The sequence below is a fragment of the Caretta caretta genome, chromosome 4 (genome assembly GCF_965140235.1).
Source record: "Caretta caretta isolate rCarCar2 chromosome 4, rCarCar1.hap1, whole genome shotgun sequence".
Taxonomy (NCBI): Eukaryota; Metazoa; Chordata; order Testudines; family Cheloniidae; genus Caretta; species Caretta caretta.
The window spans coordinates 133479205-133501226 of NC_134209.1; the positions used below are offsets into that span (position 1 = coordinate 133479205).

The 22022-nt window shown below is 44.3% G+C and overlaps 2 protein-coding genes and 1 long non-coding RNA gene across 27 annotated transcripts in view; 2 read left to right on the plus strand and 1 right to left on the minus strand.

Annotated features, from left to right (window-relative positions):
* The window catches only part of SLC75A1 (solute carrier family 75 member 1), a 37225-nt gene extending 31052 nt beyond the window's left edge, over positions 1-6173 (plus strand). For all 7 annotated transcript variants that reach the window (XR_007356516.2, XM_048849076.2, XM_075128081.1 and 4 more), the window contains 3 exons: positions 504-551; positions 2481-2570; positions 4843-6173. Coding sequence is in view for 6 of the 7 variants with exons in the window: in XM_048849076.2 (XP_048705033.2) it covers positions 504-551; positions 2481-2570; positions 4843-4949 (245 nt within the window). In the remaining variant the exon portion in view is untranslated. The remainder of the gene's footprint in view (positions 1-503; positions 552-2480; positions 2571-4842) is intronic.
* Positions 6174-8742: 2569 nt separating this feature from the next.
* Positions 8743-22022, minus strand: part of ADD1 (adducin 1) — a 135590-nt gene continuing 122310 nt past the window's right edge. For 8 of the 19 annotated variants that reach the window (XM_075128066.1, XM_075128063.1, XM_075128065.1 and 5 more), the window contains 3 exons: positions 20731-21117; positions 19763-19858; positions 8743-11579 (listed from right to left, as the gene is read on the minus strand). In XM_075128066.1, coding sequence (XP_074984167.1) covers positions 11218-11579; positions 19763-19858; positions 20731-21117 — 845 coding nt within the window. In that variant the 3' untranslated portion in view covers positions 8743-11217. Of the gene's footprint in view, positions 11580-18956; positions 18992-19762; positions 19859-20730; positions 21118-22022 lie in introns of those variants that run through there. The other 11 variants (XM_075128073.1, XM_075128072.1, XM_075128071.1 and 8 more) reach the window with 4 other exon arrangements.
* LOC142071949 (uncharacterized) lies at positions 11578-20394 on the plus strand. The gene is made up of 2 exons (XR_012668213.1): positions 11578-14908; positions 16164-20394. It is a non-coding gene; the product is annotated as an uncharacterized LOC142071949 (long non-coding RNA).

Here is a 22022-nt window from a genome sequence, read left to right on the forward strand (position 1 = left end):
TGCATACTGCATTGTAGAACAATATGGTTGCTTTTATCCACTTTATACACAAGTACTATACACTTATATGTCTCAGAGGACTCTTCATGATTCCACACATGGCAATCTCACTGTGCATGTGATGTATGAAAGATTCCCTCTCCCACTACACCTGACAAGATGATAGATATCTGGAAAACTGCTAGTTAGCTGAATAGAATGTAACTGTGACCTTTATGCCCCTTCCCTCTAGGGCTCTCAGGAAGAAACACTGTAATATAAAACAGCTGCTGAGTGCTCATAGCCTTTACGGCTTCAAGAGTTGTTTGTGTAGGTTGGCTTTGTGGGGGTGTTTTTATTATTAAATTGAATGAAAACTTATGATTCATTGTTGGTATAATGCTCTAGGGCTTCACATTTTTCTGTGCAGTAGTAACCAGTGTGGCTGCATTTCTAGCTATCCTTGCTGCTTTGAGCTCTCTGCTGTTTAGTGCTGTTCTAACCAACTCTTCCATCTTTTCCAGCTGCTGCCATTGTTGTTCCTTGTTTGTCAGCAGTGGTGTCAGGCTATGGTAAGTGGCTCTTCACTTGTTTGAGGGGTAGCACTTGTCTGTACAAAGCTATCTTTAACTGAAACGGTGCAAATACAAAATTCAGTTCCACTTAACAGCCATTTGCTGCTGCAGAAATATGCATTTGGTGCTGGAACCTGGACTTTCAGAACTGACATGGGGTTACACGAGTTAGATTTATAATGTACCAAAAGCCTGTCCTCAGCTCTAAGTGCATTTGACAAAAGCTAAATACTATCAATTAAAAGTAAAGGCATTAGCTAATGCATCCCCACAAGCCATGCTGCTCTCATCTACTCGAAGTGACAAAGGCATGAATAGCAGTAGCAAGGTTACAAACTCCTGGGGGGGGGGGGGGGCTTTCTAGACACTGATGCTCTGTGACAATTTAACTGCAGCTGGGGACCCAACAATCCGGGTACCCTCAAATGCAGTATCTTGTAACAGGTGGGACAATCAAGTAAGAAGGACTCCATATCTTCTGGTCGCTTCCTTCAACCTGCCAGCATTGCCTTGGTCTTATCAGGCTTGAACATCAGCTAGCTAGCTCTCATCCATGCCCTGTTCCCTCTCAGACCCTGGTGCAGGTGTTTGACAGCACTGGTTCGGTCAGGTGAGATAGAGATACAAACCTAGCTATCAAATGGCATGCTGAATGTGCCTCTGCCCGTACCACCCTGCAGGCCTCATGGACTCATTGCATAAAGAGGATACTAGATGGAACAGTATGGAACACCACCCTCAAGCAGGAAGAGAAAATGCCCAACACTGGGAACTCTGGAAACAGTGAGCAAGGAAGGAACAAAGTCACCTGAGAGCAAGTCTGCCCACTTCTACTGTAGGCAAATCGCAAACACTTTGTGAGCAGCGATGTCAGATCTAACACTCCTGGCATCTTCATCCATTGCAAGGAAATCACCTACCAACATCACTATTGCTGTATCTTCTGCGTACTCAGGCTTGTACCCAAATTGATAGGGTTAAAGATATCTGAGGCATCTAGGTTCCCGCAGAGTTCACTCACCACCACCTTCTCTCTAATCCTAACCCAAAATAGAAGATCAGGAAGAGGACAATTGATTGTTGGTTTCTTGAACTAAGGCTGCACAAAAGCCTCCTTAAGGAGAGCAGGCTGCTGATCTCTCTAAAGAGAAGCACTGACCATCTCTGCCAGCAGTGGAACGAGTTCTTTCACGCTGGTTTGATCAGCAAGGAAAAACATGGGTTCAAAGCACTGGTTGTTTGTTTCATAATACTCTTGCACAAAATACACAAAGAAACCATAGCTGCTGTATCACGCACTGAAGACTGACCCCTTCGTTCCATTACAGCCTCCAGTATTAGTAATGGTTGCTTAGGGATAATAATAAGACAGAAAATGCTGTTTCTTATTATATTGACTTGGTGCAGTTTATACTCATATCTGTGTATCTACATATTGACATGTGCATGTATCATTAACCTTTCTTTTTAAAACCTCGTCTTTTATATTTACTGATCCCTATAATTTCTCTACCTAAATCTGTTAAAAACAAAGAAGATGTAAAAATTCATTCTCTAAGAAGGAGAACATGAAGCTGTTGAGAACAGTGAAGAGCAGTATTAGCTTCTGTGAGGTTCTCTGTGCAATGAAATGCTGTTTTGGCACTGAGCTGCAGTATGTGAAAGCTGATGAACAAGCACTCACAGCAAGAGCGATTAATTATATTTTCCTAACGAAGAAGTCATGTTCAGCAGCTACTGTCACCTCCTCAGTGGAGAGGAAAAACTACTAAGGAAGCAGAGTGCTCAGTGGATGGGGAGTGAGTGGGCTGTGAGTGGTATAAAACAGCAAATCTGACATGCACAAAAACCAGGATTCAAGTGCAGGGGAAAAAAAGGTCTTATTCAAAGAACTAACTAATTGGTGTGACGCTTTTCCTTGCACAGGCTCAGCCAGCCAGAAGGGAACAGTAATGGGAATTCTGAGGAGCCTGGGGGCCCTAGCAAGAGCTCTGGGACCAATCTTGTCAGCAGCAGGTAAGCAGTGCATGCTCCTGCACCACCCTAAGCAATATAACATGTAATTCTCTGGCTCTTTCAGCCTGGCAACATTTAGAAAGTTCCAGGGAAGGGGCCATAGGGAGAAACAGGTGGGACATGACAATGGGAATGTCGAGATGACTGAGTAGTAAATTGCATGTGTGAACATCCCTAACTGTTGCAAGTTAAGGGCCAAGTTACCCCCACATGGGGGTCTCCCATTGACTTTAACAGGAATCGCTCAAACATGGATCAAGCTACTCAAGATAGTCTTTTAACGGACTTTTAATGGCTCGGTCAGCTGTGCTGACCAGAGCTGTCAGGATCCATTTTCGACCAGGCATTCCGGTTGAAAAACCAGATGCCTGGCAACCCTAAGTTCAGCTGACTAAGGGTTGGGCTATGCAGTGCAGCCACTTGGGGTGGAACCTGGTGTCTGAAACCCAATGAGGGGAGAGGGTCGTAGGGGTTCCCATATTTAAGTTCCCAAAAAGAAACCCAGAGATATGGTAACCTTAGTCGTAGAGCCCTGGGTCCTGCCCAAGCAAGACTGTCAACACTGCTACTCCTAGCCCCACTGAGCAAGCAAGAGCCAGAGTCAGTTAAGCTGTGGTTTGGACTCGCTGCTGTGGGTTTTTTGCTTCCAGCTGCAGTGTCAATGTATAGGGAGGTCTAACAGGTCCAGAGTAGGAGGCAGAGGCGCCTTGAGTCTAAGCCTGGCTCCGACAGATTCCGCCCAACCAGTGTTTAAATGCACAGAAAAGTTTTTATGTAACCTATGTCCCCAATCAGCATCTCCTACTGGCTAGCTTAGGCAGCTCCCCACCTGACATGCTGGTGCTTGTGAATCAGAGTCTGTAGTGCCTGTCTCTTCCCAGTTATTGTACAGGGAGCCTCAGGGCCTAGCTCAGCTTCGTGGAATGCCATGTTGTTCCTGTGATTTTCTACCAGCCTCAACGTTAGGCTTTGTGACATTTAATACTGAGTCCTTGCATGAGTGCAGGGGCCTGGACTCAATGACCTCTTGAGGGCTAAAAGAATAAGATATGGAAAAGCAGTGAGGCCACAGATGTTGCTTACTATAAGTAATTAGGCTGGTGCTTGACTAAGAACATCCTGTGTGGGGCACCTTAGTTGACAGGAGCACTTAGCAAATAGCAGACAAGCTAATTATTTGAATGGTACGGCTCCAAATTTCTAAAGTGTATCAATTGCGTACTTCCATTTGCTTCCACCGAGAAACAGGGTGTCTCATCTGTCAAAGCCCAAAGGGAAGGGCGGAGATGTGACTGGGGCAAGTATAGCTGTGCTTTGCTACTAATCATGCAGTTTTCATCCCCTTCTGCCATGTTCAGATTTTTTCCTTGGGAGGGACGGGGGCCGTGGGAGAGTAGGGAGAAGGAAATCAGTCAGTTCTGGCTAGATCCATATATACCATCTGATACCATGAAGGTAGAAGATTTAATACTTACTTGATCTCAGCTTAAAACATAGGTATTGTAAAGGCTTGAAGTGGTGGCAATTGAGGGTCAGTTGTTGTGGAGAGAAGGGGATAGCAGGAACAAGTGGTGGAGGATGGGATTCGGATGCAGGTACAAATACAGACTGTGTATAGTGAAGGGAAGAAACGAGTTTAGGAGCAGATGCTCGTTAGGAAGAAGCTGACAGCAGCAGCTTGCATGTATGGATCCTGCTTCTCTCACATGGGCCCCATTGCCTTCTTTCATAACTGATGTCTTTCTGCACCCCCTCACGCTCTTGCTGATGTGTTCCTTCTGGCTCTCAGCTGCTGGCTGTCTGCCAGCCTCAAGTTCCTGCTAAGTGCAGCAGGAGTGGAGGTAGCTCCGACTGTGGAATTAAATGGTTTGGAACTGAGTTAACTAATTGGCTTCCAGTGAAATCTAAACAAGACAAAGTAAGGGAGGGTGGGTTGGGTAACAGCAGAACAATTGTCTGTGGCTGTAGAAAGTGAAAAGAATCTACCTCATTTTAAAACTTTCCTTTTGAAAATCATTGTTTGTCTAGATAGTGTAACGTAGTTACATAAGAACGGCCACACTGGGTCAGACCAATGGTAGATCTAGCCCAATCATCTGACAGTATGTACAGAACAGGGCAGTTGAAGTGATCCATCCCTGTCTTATGACCTATAACATGCAACTGCTCAAATTTGTACCAAGGCTGCACAGGAAGTCACTTTGAAAAAACCTTTTTAATGTGTACAATAAAGATAGCCCCCCAAAAACTAAATATCTTATTTCTTTTGCAGTTTATTGGCTGGCAGGAGCTGAGGTTTGCTTCACTGTTTGTGCAGTTTTGTTCCTGCTTCCCCTCATTCTTCTTGGTTACATGAAGCAGCAAACAAAGGAGGAATAACCAAAGAGTGGAGCAACATTATGGCTATTACAGAACTACTCATGTCCAAGGGACTTCTAAAATGGTGGAGAGTCAGCTGGCAAGAAGCAATTTAAAATGGAACAACACTGTGTTTTGATTTGCTGGAAGGCCAACTCAAATTCCATTATGCAATACTCACCAGCATATATATTCCATTGTCACAAAATTTTTTCTTACACACACCCCTTAATTCTCAAGGAGATGGAAACCCAGCTGAAGTTATTCTCTCCAGCACTGCCTGTGAGCCAGTTTGACGAGGTTTGAGATCAGAAATATCTGATGCAAGTGTGTGTCATTCAGTAAATTGTATTCCTGCTACATCAAATGGTGAGATCATACCAGCTATATGGGCAGAAAAAGGTTGAATTCAGCAAGCTGAGACTCACTCCACAACAGAATTTCGTGCTTTAATTAACTACAGTTCCCAATCAGATGCTGCATGTAAAACACCATCATTTCTCACAGACTCATGTGCACAGTATAATATTTTTTTACATATCCTTGCTGTGCCCTTTTCATTTTAATCACTGGCTGCTCATTCTGCTGCTCTGACAGAACATGGATTAGCAGAGTTTTCAGGCAGCTACATAATGGGGAAATTGATCAAGACCCTAGCCACCTGAATTGGTTCATGGTGAGACAATACAACCCCTCCCCCATTTTGTGAGGGTCATATTGAGATTATTTTGCCAAACCCTTTGCACAGCCCCCTTTAGTGGAATTTGTATCTAGTGCCTTAAGCTATGGGTGGTTTTTTTGGGGGGGAGGAGTTAGTATCCTGAGTTTCATAAGACCTGAGAGAGCCCGCTATCAATCTTGACTCTATTCCTATGGTTTTACTTAGGGAGCATAAATGAACAGGTGGCCTGACTGTTATATATAATAGCATTGGAAAAGTTTGTTAGCTACATTTTATATGCCTAATATTTTGTGTAACAGGTATTTCAATACTGAGCATTTACCAAATATTTGTATTTTGCACTACAAACAGTTCATTGCAAACTGGTCTACTGCAGTTAGTGTGGTTAGTAAGATGCACCATAATAAGATGCATATTTTTAGATTGTCCTTTTGTTAGTCAATCATTGCCCTACATAAAGCTCTAGCTGACTGCACAGGAATGCGGGGGGGGGTCTCCCTGTGTTCAACTTCATGTTGGCATGCAATATGCTAAGGCCATTAATAAAGGAGAAGTGAGACCTTTTTGTTTTGTCTTAACTCACAGTTCTTAGCCTGTTGCTTAGGTAATCCCAAAAGGTTTAATTAGGGCTTGTTTCCACTGCAAAATTATACTCATTGGTCACTATTGTAAAGAACCTGATTAACTGGCACAATGCTGACCATGATTTGCCCTTGTCTACATGGGCTTCCGTGTTATGGTCAGCCGCACGTTAGTTAACTTGATTGTTCAAACAAGGGAAAACTTTGCAGTGTAGAACAACCCCAACCATTTAGGAAAGTAACCAGAGGTTTAGAAAGTGTGTCTTTCTCGCTTCTCCATGTGCCATCTCAATCACTGCAACCAGAGCTATCCACTAATAGGTCTTTGTCATCTTCTGCTTGTCTTGCACAGGAGATGGGATGAAAGAGACCTAGTGGGTCACTCTGTCCAAGTACAGTCACTTCAGAGATGGTTTCCTAACCCTACTTCCCCATCAGATACCTTAGTTTTTGTTAAACCCAATGGGAGCCCAGGCTATATGGTAAAACTAACTGATCTTAAAATGTTGTAGGCAATGAAGGTTTCTGTGGTATACAGTGTATTCTGGGCTCATCTGTGACTCAGAAGTCCACAGTTCCCTAAGTTTGACAGTAGAGAAGCTCACTCCTAAAGGATATCAAAGTAGAAAAACCTGAGACACACAAGTGCCTGGGTGGAGGTGGTGTACTTATTTGTATCTTAAAGATTTGGGTCTATTAGGCTCTTGTTTTGCCCTATTTTGCTCACCCTCATAAACAACTCATGGGAAGAGTGGGATTGCTTTAGCATGGGAGTGGGACAGTGAGGACCTAATTCCTTATCAGTGGAGTAGTTTCTACTCCCTCTTGCACATCACTGTGCAGTCTGCTTGGCTTTAACACATAGATTAATGAAAAAACATGGTAGATCTCTCTGTAAGTAATATAACATGCATATCTTTCATTCTGAAGGAAACTGAAGCACTTCAGACTGCATATAGAAGGATCTTTGGAATACAGCCACCAGGGAGAAGACTGCCAGCTAGTTACTTCCTTAACACTACACAACCATTTTTAGTAGGGGATGTGAAGAACAGCTTGGCCAGTGGAGGCAAGGGAACATTTAGATTGGCTAAATGTTACCCAAGTGAGAATTTGGGTAACAGAACAGAACTAACATCCCTACTCATAAGTAGTGTTAAGGGAATTTTGATGACAATAAGCAGTGATGGCCAGTCTTTCTTTGAGAAGATCTTCAGAAACACACTGACCCATAGCAGGAAATTGGTTCAATACAGTTTCAGAGGAAAGAGTGCCGCCTACATTACATCCTAACACACCTGAGTTATTCTCAACTGTCTCCCATCCAAGGCCTGACAGTGCTTAGCTTGACTTCTGACAAGATCATAGCCTGAAGCAGTGCTATTGCAGACATAGAACTTGAACCGGTAAATGAATATGTGAACCCAAACCAATATGAGAGGTGCCCCAAACACATACTGCACCTGCTCAAGGAACAGAACTTTGGGTACCAAAATGAATCTTTTGGTAGGTTTTACACTCTTATGTAATATAGGAAACAAAAGTAATCCAGAGAGTTCTTGTAAGTGTTTTAAGACTCACTTTTATTAAATGTCTCAATTTGAGCTTTTTTTTTTTATCATTTCCTATTATGCAGGTTTTATTCCATTTTTTTTTTAACAGCCCAAGAAAAAGGTTTCTGCAGCTTCTTGTTTGTCCCAAAATTTTATTTTGTATTTCTAGAGCCTTGGTTAAAAACAGAATTAGTGACTTTCACTAAAATAGTATTCCTGGTAAAGCCTAAAGAGTGATTGATAAAGGCAGAACATTTTCCCCCTGCCTTGGAAAATAACAAATTCTAAAGGACATGAGGATACTATGTTGCTTGTGAATCTACTCAGAAAGTAGAAAATGTAAATTTACAAGAGTGAAAAGCAGCTGTGCCCGCCCCCTGGCATTTCAGCAAACTATGTGGCATTTGTTCAGAGATTTCAAACCTCCAAACTACTGCATATAGATTGAGCATGAACTTAATATAAAGAATGAACTAAGCAGTGATCCCCTGTTTAATGAATGAGACTTCAAATGAGGATTCTTAGCTTTTTCACCTGAGCACATATTCCACCCTAGCTTTATCACTTTAAGGACAACTGTTTAATGAACAAGGTTAATCTAGTAGGTTATTAAAGCAGGCAGAATTATGCCAACCTGGAAGTGACCAGTGATCCTCCTGTTGCTCTCTCAGCTACACCAAATCCTCCAGAAGGACACTAACTGCAACATGAAGGAGGCTTTTTGTATTCTGTCTACATGTTCCCTCAATTAATGTTAGGACACGGATCGCTTTTAATGCTTGTCTCCGCTGCTTACTGTTACAGTCTCTGGCCAGAACATTAGACATCACAGTCTGGTCTGGAACTTTAACAGCAACCAGTTTACTATAACAAAATCCTAGGTACTTTTCTCAAGAATTTTTTTTTACCCATTCAATTAAAATGGTTTCAACACTATTCCCTAAGAGATTCTGGAAACTAAAACTGTACAACAGCTTTCAAAACAGACGGAAAAAAACTTACTCTTTTAAAGAAGAATTTTATTTGTGAGTAAAACTTAATGATACAACAAAGAAAGAAAAATACATGACTGTTTTCCCCCCACAGTGTGTAACCATACCTTACACAGCTAGATTTCATAGTGTAATACAAAGAATTGAAAGAACAAACTACAAAATTAGAATCAAAATCATTGCATATATGGTCAAAGATAAAAGGGAGGACTCCATTATTAACTGAAACATGTAGCAATTGCTTAGTAATGTAATTATGACCCTGGCAATAAAACACAATTTAGCAAAGTAAGATAAGTACTGTATGCTTCCTAGTATACAGAGGACATAAAAGGTTAGAATACAAGCTCAAAGCCGTTAGCGCCATGCAGTCCTTACTAGACATTATTGTTTAGGTGTCACTCTGAAGCAGTGATTTGCTGTTGCATCTAATTCCACCCTACTCTATGTATTCCAAAACAGAAGTCTCATTTCTGGTGTGTTAATTACTGCCACTAAACCTTTTCCTCCTTACCTGACAGTGCTATTGTCATATCTTGTAAATTTGTTTTCCTTTTACCACTTGAATTTGGTCCAAGTTTTCAATGCATCTGAGGCCTAATATAGGCTTTATTTTTGCATTAAAGCTGAACCTGTTCTACTACTCCAGTGGTCTCCAAAGAGGGGTGCGCCAGAGGATCCCAGGGAGTGCACAGCAGGAGGAGCGCCACTGTACGGCACTCCACCATTTCTTTTTCTTCAGCAGCAGCTCTGCACGCCTGTGGCAGGTCTTTCCTCCTTCTTTCTTCGGCAGCATGCCTGCGGTGAGGCTTCCCCTCTCCTTTCTTCAGCAGCACCGTGGAGGTGCGCGATCCAAAAACTTTGGAGACTACTGTACTACTCAATGCTTTCATACTGCACAAATTGCAAGGCATTCACTGTCTGCTATTTTTCTCACTATAAAACAGGTATTTTATATAATCTTATACGATACATCCATTATTGAATTTCATTTTAGTTATAGTCATTGCATGTAAGCCAACTTTTTCCTTTCATGGAGAAATCTTTGAATATTTTCTGCTGTTACAAATAGAAATGTGTCATTTGAACACTGACACTTGGAGCATCTTGGTTTATAACTGGGGTGAAAATTCATTAAGGTTTCTGGAAAGTTCACATGTGCAACAAATGAAGATGTTTTGGCTTTCAAAAAGATAAACTGAAGGTGGATCTCTGCATGTGCTCAGTGACAGAGAATCATAACAGTAACTAAAAGAGGATGGCAAATAAAAAGTGAAAGTGATTTTTCTGACTTTGCTACATGCTAAATGCTTATGGAAATTTGTAGTAAAAGTACCTCTAAGGACTCTGGGAGGGATTTCTGTTCCCGACTTAACTACTGCTGGCAACACAAAGCAAGAAACACAAGCTACAGTAAGTGAAAACAAAAAGAGTTAATATAAAAACATATGTTAAGCGTTCAGTGTAATGTGTTTACATTTTTATAAGGGGAGGGAGTGAAGATGCAAATGTGGCTTATATGCAACAGATTCGTATCTGCACCCAGGGAAGTTTTATCAAAACAATGAAACGTGCGCTGAAGACCCAATCCAAAACTGTCCATGCTCTAGATCACCAATTAAAAGTTTCCCAAAAGTCTAACACACAATTGTTTTTCAACCTGTATCTAAAGACCAAACTGCTATGCAAGTGATTTCTGATGGTCTCTGATTTTGGTTGGGGTCTGTAACATATATTTCACAATACTGCATTTATTAGAAAAACTGAATGCACAGTATCAGCAGGAAACACCATCACCAGTTCAGTCCTCAGAAACCACAAGGTTAACTTTAAGTTCCAGCTATATCACAAAACAGAATATGGGTGAAAGACAGCTTTTCTTGTTGTTGTTATTGGGAGGGGTGGGGGTGGCAGGGAGAAGACAGGAGGGGTAAGGTATGGATAGTCTCAAAACCTTACTATAACGTGATCTGTAAGCACAGATTGCAGAAGCATACAGCTCAGTTCAAGAATGTGCCCCCTCTAAAATGTAAACAAGCATCCTCTCTAAAATGCAATATTTAAAAAAGAATCCACTTGTGACCGATGAGTACAACATTGGAAAAGAGCACGTTCTGGAGTGAGCAGATACTGCATTGTGAACGTGGTCTGGTCAAAAATACTTGTGTTCATACATAAAGCAGTGTGGGCTTTAAATTAAAAACAGTGGTTCAATGTCTTCCACATGGAAGCCATTTAATTTTGTTTACAAATTAAGGATCAAATCTATGATTTGCTGCTGAGAGCAGAGGTTTAGCACCTTTCTGCACGTTAATTTCCTGTTATAACCTTAAACAATCAAGCTATAACTTGAGGGGTTGGTTGGTTGATTTGTTGCATTCCTTTACATAAGACAAAACACTCAGTACAATCTGGTACATTCTAGTGGTTAATGAATTTAGATTTTAAAATATGACAGTGTTTCTGCAGCGCATCAGGCCTTCAGGAGTCACTCTTCTTTTTGTTCTTCTTCAGGAAGGAAGGAGTGCGGAACTTCTTTTTCTTTTTGGATGGGGATTTCCCTGGAGATTCGTCACTACCTGGGTCGGCTGCTGTCCCCTCCTCAGTTGTTGGTGTTGTTGCCTCTTCAGCAGGTTGGGACTGGAGCTCTTGATTTTCTGTTGCAGGTGACTCAGTCTGGCTTTTGGTCAGATCTTCGCTGCACCTTTCTTCTTCCTCCTCCTCCTTTCCGAAGGTTGGGAACCCGAGTGCTTCTGAAGGCTCATCAGGGGTGAGGTCTGGGAGGGTTTGCTTGAAAGTTGCAGCATCACTGTCATCTTTGTAAGTCTGGTCCTGGAGTGTCTCTAATGGATGGATTGATATGAAATATTTAGTTAAATAGTGTGCTGGTCTCAAACACATTAAGGTGAAGCTACTGTACAGTGAGTGCTCTGTGTGAAAATCTAGCTCATTTAACTTATGTAATGCTTTTGGAATCTGTCTATTCTACTTTACCTTTGGGCACAGAGATGTAGGTGGAATATTCAAAAGGTTATTTTCAACTTCCTGCCAGACAGCAGATAAAGTTGAATCCAACCATAATGGTCTAAAGTGCCAAGAGAATAAATATCAAGGCTTCATAAATAAAACAGTAATGTAACTACATTTGAAAATGATGCTGAGGATTTTTAGCACAGTGAGCAGGGAATTAAACCTACAATTTTCATTGGCATTAATGAGCTATTGTCACTAGGCTGCCAATTTTTAAAAGTTTTAATTTGTTGGGATGGAGCAAATTACATAAACATCAGACCTATGGCTTGATGTATGAGAATCTCACTAATTCTCATATTGCCAGGCCTTATAATAATCCCAGTATTTCCATGGAGCTTCTCAGAGAAGATTTAACAAGAGACAGCTTCATAGTGAGGTCTGCTATTGTAATGTTTTCATTATCTTGACCAGATTTATTAGTGTGTTATGAGGTCTTATAAATAAAATCAATATAACCTGTCAAATTAAATTAGCTAAGCACGTTTTGTGATGCAGCCTTTTATATCTCATGGGTTCACTTTGCGTGAATTAATCTCTGTGCAAAGCATGAGCCATAGCTTAAATGGGGCTAAAGTGGTACATAGGCCTTGCTATGGCCCTGTGCACATTACTCACTAATCTACAGTGGACCTCAGTCATTGGTGAGATTTAGTGACACTCTCCTTTTAAATATTAAATATTTAAATATACCATATTGAGGTTTGCGAGCTGCGAGAAAATAGAGGCAACAATTTTCATTTTTAAAAATTCAAAAATTGAAGATCTGTTACAGTCAAGAGAACAATTTGGGTCAGAGGATTAGTTTTATGTTCAAGGCTTTGAGAGGTGATTACAACAATCTACAGAAAGTACGAGTGTCTCTTTAATGAGATTGTGTCCTTTATTCCTGCAGGATTGTACTGAAAATTCCTCACACTGTGTCTTAGAAGACATTGTTCTGTGAATGTGTGATATATATTTGCTTAGAATAGTGTGAACTTCTGTTATGTTAGACCCACAATAACCACTTAATACTCAGTATCAAGCCAAATGCTCAGAATGGTAAAGTTAGAAGTTTGAAATTGTGTTATGATGCAGACAGGATTTAAAAGCAGGGTAAATGACAAAGCCATTAGGTATGTTATGAGCTGCCTCATGAGGCGTTAGTCTGATTAACCCTTTATGACCATTTTACAGAAGTTCATTTACAGTCCATCACCAGCATTGCTCTTTTCATCATTACCACCTTTCTAGTCATGATTTTTATTTCTTCAGGGATTAAAGTGGAAGGCATTAATCAGACTAATTTCTTAGTGCATGTACCGCACCTGATTTTCATGTAGTTGGACTTTTATTTATAAAAAAAAAAAAAAGGAAGGACCATCAATAGTTTGGATTATTCCTGAAACAAAAGCATAGGAAGCTACTGGCATTTAAACAGCCTCTGGCACTCTACGAAGCATTACAGCTACATAAAAATAATTTTAACTGTTTGTCCAAGACAGTTATCCCATCCAGCCTCTGAAATTGTCACTACATCGTTTAGTAAGATGGAATCACTGTACACTGGAATGAAACATGGATCTCTGAATTTAGCTCAAGGATGGGCAAGTTTTTAATCAGAATAGAGAACTCCTCAAATTCTACATCAGATAAAGGAGAACATCACACAACGTGTAAGAGACTTGTTATTTTGCTCAGTGATTTTAGTACATCCATCGGTGAGGTTTTCCAAATTATATCTTCTACCAAAAACAATTTCAGAGACAACAACATGACAATACTTGGAAATTTAAAGATCTATTCTAGAACTAATAGCACAAACACATACTATGTGCAGTAATACTATGAAACCTTCTGTCTGCAGCTTTGGCCTGAATGGAACTCTGGAGGTAAAGTGGGGTTTTTTATACACACACAGATGCTAGAGAGTTACCACCATGGAAATACACTTTTCAAAATTATATTCTTTAAGTATGGTTGTAGTCAGAAAACTGACTAAATAAAAAATAGACAGTTACCTTTTCCGTAACTGGTGTTCTTCGAGATATGTTGCTCATGTCCATTCCATATTAGGTGTGTGTGCTCACCATATGCACCAGTGCAGGAAGTTTTTCCCCCAGCAGAATATGTAGGGAACTGGCTCTGGTGCCTCCTGGAGTTGCACCAGCATGACATAGTATAAGGGGCGCCACCAGCTCCCCCACCCTCAGTTCCTTCTTGCTGGAAACTCCGACAGCGGGGAAGGAGGGTGGGTCATGGAATGGACATGAGCAACACATCTTGAAGAACACCTGTTATGGAAAAGGTAACTGTCTTTTCTTCTTCTAGTGCTTGCTCATGTCCATTTCATATTAGGTGACTCCAAAGCAGTACCCCTGGAGGTTGATAGCAGTTCATGGACATGTAGGTTGCAGCACAGCTCTGCCAAACCCAGCGTTGTCCCTGGCCTGCTGAGTGATGGCGTAATGAGCGGTAAATGTGTGGACAGAGGATCACATTGCGGCTCTACAGATGTCCTGGATAGGGATGTGCGCCCAGATGGCTGCCGAAGATGCCTGAGCTCTCATTGAGTGGGCTCTGACAATTGGCAGCGGTGGCAGAACCCCTGCCAGGTTGTAAGAGGTCCTTATGCATGAGGTGATCCAATTGGAAACCCTCTGCGAGGACACCAGCTGACCCTTCATCCTATCTGCTGTAGCAATGAAGAGTTGAGTGGATTTATGGAAAGGCTTGGTACGTTCTAAGGAAAAAGCCAAGGCCCTCCGGATGTCCGAACATGAAGATGCCTCCCTTTCACTGGTCTTGTGCGGTTTGGGATGGAACACTCGGAGGAAGATGTCCTGATTCATATGGAAGGTGGAGACACCTTTGGCAGGAAGGCCAGGCTGCAATTGAACCTATCTTTGTAAAAGACCATGTATGGTGGTTCTGAGGTCAAGGCTTTAATTTCTGAGATCTGTCTTGCTGACGTCACCACCACCAAGAACATGACCTTCCGTGATGGATGGGAAAGGAAGCAGGAGCCCAGCGGCTCAAAGAGCTCGCCAGTGGACTTAGAGAGGAGTAAGTTAACATCCCACTGTGGGACTAGTCTCTCCAGCCCTCTCAAGAATCTGACCATCACGTTATGGGAGATCATCATCTGTCCTTGGATCAGGTAACCACCCCGCTACACCCCCCCCCTCAAAATCCCCCCGCTTGGGGCAAGGGGGCACTCGTGTCTTCAGGCCCCCAGAGCCACCCCTCCAGGGCCGCCCTTCCAGGGTCACCCGTCTCACCTCCGAAGCCTCCCAGCCACAGGTCATCTCCCAGGTCTTGGCCTCAGCCTGTCTGCAGGCCTGCTCCGCGGCCTCTAGCCGGACCTGCAGGTCCGGGTACCCCAGGCCCTCTACCCTTAGGGTCTGGGTTCCCACGGCCACCTTCTCTGCCCCCACCTGGGTCCCAGCCTCCTGTGGGGTCCAGTCCATCTGGGTCTCCTGGTGGACAACTGGCCTGGCGACGGTCTGGGTCCTGACTCCTCACGGGGTTCCCCCCGCCCTGGATGCTGCCGCCACTTTTAGCCCATCCAAGCTCGCAGGCATTTCCCTCTGCATTTGCCCACTGCCAAGGGGGCAGTCCTTCTTTAGGTGGCCCCTCTCCCAGCAGCCAAAGCAGGCTCCCCGCCTCCTTGCTGCCCGGGGCATCCTATGGTTCCTTTGGGGTCCCATCCCCTTGCCAGGACCAACATGGACCTCTTTTGTTGGGCCTGGACATATCCTCCACACATGGCCCAATCGGCCACAGGCCCAACAACTTAGCCGCCGCCTGGGTTTCTTCACCAGGCAAGCCACACACGGGACCTCTTCTCCCTTCTGGGGCTGCGGATCCTTGCCCCCACTCCGATAGGGACAGTCTTGTTTTAAATGCCCCACCCATCCGCAGGCGTAGCAAGTCCTGCGCTCATCCACAGGCTTCCTGGCATTGGCACTCCACTTCCCGTCCTGCTGGCGGTTCCTCCAAAACTCCCCGCTACAGGGGGGTAGAAAGGAACTGGAGGGTATAACCCTGTTCCACTGTGCTGAGAACCCAGCGGTCGCAAGTTATAGTGGTCAGAGACTACTGGGAAAGATGGATCCAGGGAATAGTCTGGTAGGTTCCCCTCAGGCGCACCCTCAAAATGACCATTTGGCCCCCTGCTTATTATGGGTCGAGCCCGACAGGGCCAAGAGTGGAGGTGGGTGGCTTGGGCGGCGCTTGTAACCCGTGGCTCGTTTATGGGGCTGATCCCTCCAAGGCTGGCTCCCCTGGCCCTGAGGCTGCTGCAGTTTGAACTGCTTATGTGTTGGGGCTGGGACGTAGAGACCCAGGGTTTTCAGGGTGGTGCAGGAGTCTTTGAGGCCATGCAACTTGTTGTCTGTTTGCTCCGCAAATAGGGCCCCGCTGTCGAAGGGCAGGTCCTGCAATGACTGCTGAGCCTCGATGGACACCCAGAGAGGAGCAACCAGGAGACTCGCCACATGGAGATAGCAGAAGTCACGGTGCGGTCAGCAGCATCTGACGCCGCCTGGAGGGCCAACCTGGTTGCAGTAGTGCCCTCATCGAGGATAGCTTAGAACACCTTCTTGGAAGTCTTGGGGAGCAACCCTTCAAACTTGGCCGTGGCTTGCCACATATCGGCCAAGGAGGGCTTGGTGGTTGGCCACTCTCAGCTAAAGGCTGAAGACGAATAAACTTTATGTCCAAAGAGATCCAGCCTCCTCGAGTCTTTATTTTTGGGGGTGGCCCCAGGTTGTCCTTGCCTCTGCTTGTGGTTAACCGCCTCAACCAGAAGGGCTCTTCCAATTCTTCTGCCTGAAGCCCCAGGTTAGAATCGACCCTCTTCAAAAGTTCCTGGTGCACCTTGGCGTCATCCTAAGGAACTGGGTGAGGGGGCCCAGTGATAGCCTCGTCCAGCGATGACAATGCCGGTGCCGCGAGAACCTCCATGTCCATTGGTGGTCCCGCATCTTGCTCCCCTGGGTCCTCCTGGACCTGTGGGGTCTTACCCCCCGAAGTCTCCAGCACCAGAGGGGGACGGGATACTGAGGCTGCTGGCCTCTCCAAGGATCCCAACACCAATCGGGCAGCCTGGGAAGGTTGGGTGAACCCCCAAGGGTTCCATGGATACCATGGTGCCGGCCACTGAGCTTGGGGCCCTGGGACAGGTTTCGGTGCTGATAATGTAGACGGCACCACTGGTACAGGGGCTTGATCCTCGCCTCATGCTACTCGACCGGTACTGGGATGTTGAACAGGACCGGGAGCTATTACAGGCCGGTTGCTGGGAAGATCGTCCTGAGTAGGATGACCTCCTCCTTGGAGACAGGCGATGACGGCGCAGTGATCGGCAGTCTCTGGTGTTCGATCGGTCCTGGGCCTTGGAGATGGTTGGGGCTGGTCCCGGAGTTCTTGCTGGAGGGCGCATGCCTCAGAGGGTCTGCGCCAATCAACCGGTGTGGTACATATCGAGTCCCTCAATTGGTGCCCCCGGTGAGGGGACCGAAGAGGGCTCCACTGATCCTGCCTCTCCAGTCCTGAGGCATGATAGCTGTGGGCGGGTGAACACTGGCAGGACGTCCCTCTCGATGGGGAACAGTGCTGCTGAGGCGGGGACTCACGCACAGGTCCCAACAAGGGTTTTCCTCGAGATCGGGGTACTGTGGGAGCCAATGTAGGTGGCACCAGGAGTGTCAGGATCTTTTGAGTTGCTCGAAGTGCTTTGGGTGGCAATGGCACCTGAAGCTGGCTAGGGCCTGCACTGCTATCCAGGGTTGCAGACAAAGCATGGGATGGGCTGCACTGCTCAACTTGAGCTGAGGCCCAACTTCCCGAATGGGGTGTTGAGCTGCCCGGCACGGGTCATGGCTTGCCCCCAGACCTCTCCTTTCCCTTATGGGAGGTAGGAGATCTTCCCCTCCCAATCTTTTTCGGATTCATGACCGGAGCTGCAGAGGGAGACCAGTGCCGGCTCGTGGACGGCACCGCTGGAGCACTGTGCACGGAGGCTGTGGTGGTCGGTGCGTAGTCAGACTGCTGCTCCGGTGCTAGAGTGAGTGCCGACTCCATTAGGAGCACTTTCTGACGGAAATCGTGCTCCTTCTTCATCCTAGGTTTAAAGGACTTGCAGATACGGCACTTGTCACTTATGTGCCCTTCGCCTAAGCACCTTAGGCAGCTGGTATGTGGATCACTGACAGGCATATGCTGTTTACAGTGACTGCAGGGCTTAAAGTCTGGGGACCAGGGCATGCCCTGTGCCCCGGCTGAGTCCTGTTTGGGAGTAATGAAAAGTTGAGAACTACTTCTAAGGGTAACCAAGAAACTAATAACTATAATACAGTTTTTCAAAGTTCACAAGAACAGAAAACGAAACAACCCTAGCCAAAGCAGCAGATGTTCCAGCACTGTCACTGGTGGCAAGGAGGAACTGATACTGTACCATGCGGGCACCACTCTAGGGGGCGCCAGAGCCAGACCCCTATGGTTACTGCTGAGGGAAAAACTTCCAGCACCGGTGCATGTGGCGAGCGCACACACCTAATATGAAACGGACATGAGCAAGCACTCTAAGAAGAACGGCACCTTCGTTCAATGGCTCTCTCTGTCAGTCATAGCTCTCATCGCATTCAGTCACAGCTGCTTAGGTTAGGGAAATACACACACATACATGAAGTTTACTTTTGTTAGCCCTGTAAAGCCAACAAAGCTTGAAGAGGGAGCTCATTCGTAGCTAGCTCATGCAACACAATTTCAAACTAAGTTCCAGTCTTAGAATCTTGGTGGTGTCGGAGCCACACAGAACAGAGCTCAATTTTCATGTTCTAGGAGGAATACGAACCACTGGCTTTTGGACAAACATCTTATTACTCATAAATTGAGGCAGCTGGCTACAGAGTTACTGAAAGACAGACGAACATGGAACCCACAACGACACGTTCACAGTCCCTTTCAACAGTATAGCACACTTTAACATAAAGTTTATGTAACTGACCTAGAATTCCAAGAAAGCAACAATGGAAGGAATTAGTGTCTGTCACTGACTGTAAAAATGTCTTAAAAAAATAAAATAAACAAACCACAAACAGAAAACAAAACTCAGTAAACAACAAAGATGCAAGAGAATGAAGCAAAGCCCAGAGAACTCCAGGAAAGCAGCAGAAACAGGTCAGAGTATGGGATGATACTTACTATGGTAACAGGTACTCTTTAGCATATCCATCTCCTGTTTGTAACGCAGCCACAAGAAGAGAAAAGCACAAGTAGAGAATATATGCATTCATCACAGCCACTGTGTTAAATTAAAAGAATGGTTGGAACCATTCTTATAGAAAACAGAATGAGATGAAATAGTGCGTGGAAGACTTCATAACAGACAAGTGATATATCCCAATGAACAAGGTAAAGGAAACACAAAACAGAAATTAGATTACACCAGTTTAACAGATAGACTGTTACTTTTATCCTTTTTCTCCAAAGGGATAACAGATTTTCTCGGCCCTTTTCTCATTTTTCTGATAATTTTACATCATCACGTTAATAAATCAAACTAAGATCTAAACTGGGAGAGAAACATATTCCCAGGGGTGTAATCCAAATACAATAATGTTTAAGAAATGTGCAACCAGTGAGCAGGATTTAACAAACTATCTATTCATGTTCAGTTCAGTGAAGCTCTGTGCCATCATTAGAAAAAACATTTCACTTCAAAACAGCAGCCACATCTTGCTCAGAGTGCTCAAAGGGGTGAGTCAATTCAGAAACTCAAGATGACTAAGCAATTTTGAAATGGTGATAATCTGGCTAATGACAATGCACATTTCTTTATTATTGTGAACATAACCACTATTACATTCAGTTACACAGTTCTACAGATTGTAAAAAAATAAAAACCAAAATAATTCCTCTTTATTTCACTAAATCTTATTTTTTCATGCTTCAGTCAAGACAGGTGCAGCTACAGGAGTCTTCCCCACTCCAATTCAATGTAACATACCTTCTTCTAGCTTAACTGGTGTGCTGGGAGGAGTACGGGCCGAAGTATGATCAGGAGCACTCTTTTCTTTCTGTTGTCTGGCATCTTCTGAAGGTTCTACAGATGAATCAGTATGGGAATTAAAAACAGCACACAAGATTCTTCTGTAGGGATGCAGGGAAACAGACATCCCGCTACACACATAAAAATCTTTGAATAAATTGTTTTTCTGAATGAAAATTCTGTCTGAATGCCAAATAATTCCAAAAGCAAGCAAAAGTAAGGTGCAGACCAACACTGTTGTGATCTTACCTGTCACAGAAGTTATGTTACCCAACTATTTGAACTCAAAACATTTCTGAGTAAAATGGACTGAAATGATTATACAACAGTTTGCAAACTAGTTTGGGGCCCAGCATTGGAAAACACTGATCTAAAGGGAGGGGAATTTGCTGGGGAAGAGCCAAAGGAAAAAATAACCATATGGAAGAAGGGCACCAAAACTAAAGTTACACAAAGTTATTTTGCTTGCTTTGAGTTTATTTGCAGAACCTTGGTGTAAACAAAATGTACATTACTCGAAGCAAAGAATGAAAAAGTTGCACAGATAATCACAATGTAACATGCAATAAACTGCAATTATTCCAAACTGATTCTGCAGTGGTTTTTGATTTTTTTTCAAATTAAAAAGGATCCCCCCTACTCCCTTTCAGCTTCAACAATAGTTGCATACTAAAGGAGCAGATGTTAATGTAAAACAAAAAGCCACCTCAATATTTAGAACAGAGATCTCCTCAGTACCAGAGCACTGTTCTACACAGTTCACCCAGACAAGAGAAAAATCCACCAATTAAATTAAATCAGCCCCAAAGGTAATAAGCCAAGCCAACGAAAGATGTCCAGAGATAGCAGAGACTCTGTAAGTGCAGATTAAGCAAGAGATGGCTTCCCCTAGATTGAAAACTCAGCGGTACCATATTCATTAGTACCTGAGGCCTCAGCCAAAAGGTCAGGACTGGAGCTTAATGCTTTGATGACTGCTGTATGAAATTCCTCGTGTGGAGACTTCTGCTCATCTGGCTCCTCCTGATTAAGATTTGTGATGATTTGCTGCATGGTCTGACAAGAAACTTGTGCAGCAGAGAACTCAGAATTATCTAAAGATTTAGATAGCGTTGATCCTTCATGAGTCTGCAAAATCTTCAGATCAGCTTCTTTCACTGCCCCTTGAAAGGTTTTTGACCTGCTTTGCAACTCCAGAGGTTTTTTTCCAGAAGCACTTTGTTCCCTGTAGCTCTGACTTTTAAATAAAACATTTGGCTTCCCAGCTGGTTTCTGTCTCAATACCACAGTCTCTCCATATTTTGATAGCTTATCTATGTAGGATGTAGCAATGTTACAGAGAAAATAAAGGGGTATGCAATTACATAGACACAGTAACGTAATAGCTCAGTCCCACAAAATGCTTTAAAACCTGTACAGAGAAAGTCACACATGAAAAAGGCAGAATTTGTGACTCTTCATACGTCAAGATATCAGAAGGTACAGCAAAAGCAATGCACACTAATAAGGGACGAATCACCACACAGTTTTTAGAGGAAATGTAATTAGTACATCACCCTGTAAATTATTATTTTTATTACAATAGTGCTTAGTACAGGGCTGGAGCACACATGGAGAAAAATTAGTGGGTGCTCAGCATCCGCCAGCAGCCAAGCTCCCAACTCTCCCTCCCAGCGCCTGTCCCGCACTGGTGGCCCCGCTGATCACTCCTCCCCCTCCCTCCCAGTGCCTTCTGCCCGCTGCGAACAGCTGTTTTGCAGTGTCAGCTCTGGAAGGGGGGGGTAAGGGCCGGAAGCTTGAGGGAAGGGATAGAGTGGGGACAGGGTCTGGGTGGAGGGAGGAGTTGAGCATCCTCTGGGTAAAAGGGAAGTCAGCTCCTATGCTGCCTAGAAGCTCTAACTGAGACTGGGGTCCCTATGTGCTGTGAAAACACATGCCCTAAAGGATTTATAATCTAAATCAGGGGTGGACAAACTACGGCCCACAGGACCGTCCTGCCCAGCCCCTGAGCTCCTGGCCGGGAGGTGAGCCCCCGGCCCCTCCCCCGCAGCCATGCAGGCAGCACAGCTTGCACCTGCCCACCTCCCAGGCTTTCAAATAAGCCTGTCCTGCCGCTCTGAGTGGCATGGTAAGAGTAAAGGGATGGGGGGAGGGCAGGAGGTCCTGGGGGGCAGTCAAGGGACAGCGGATGGTTGCATGGGGTGGGGGGGCGCGGTCA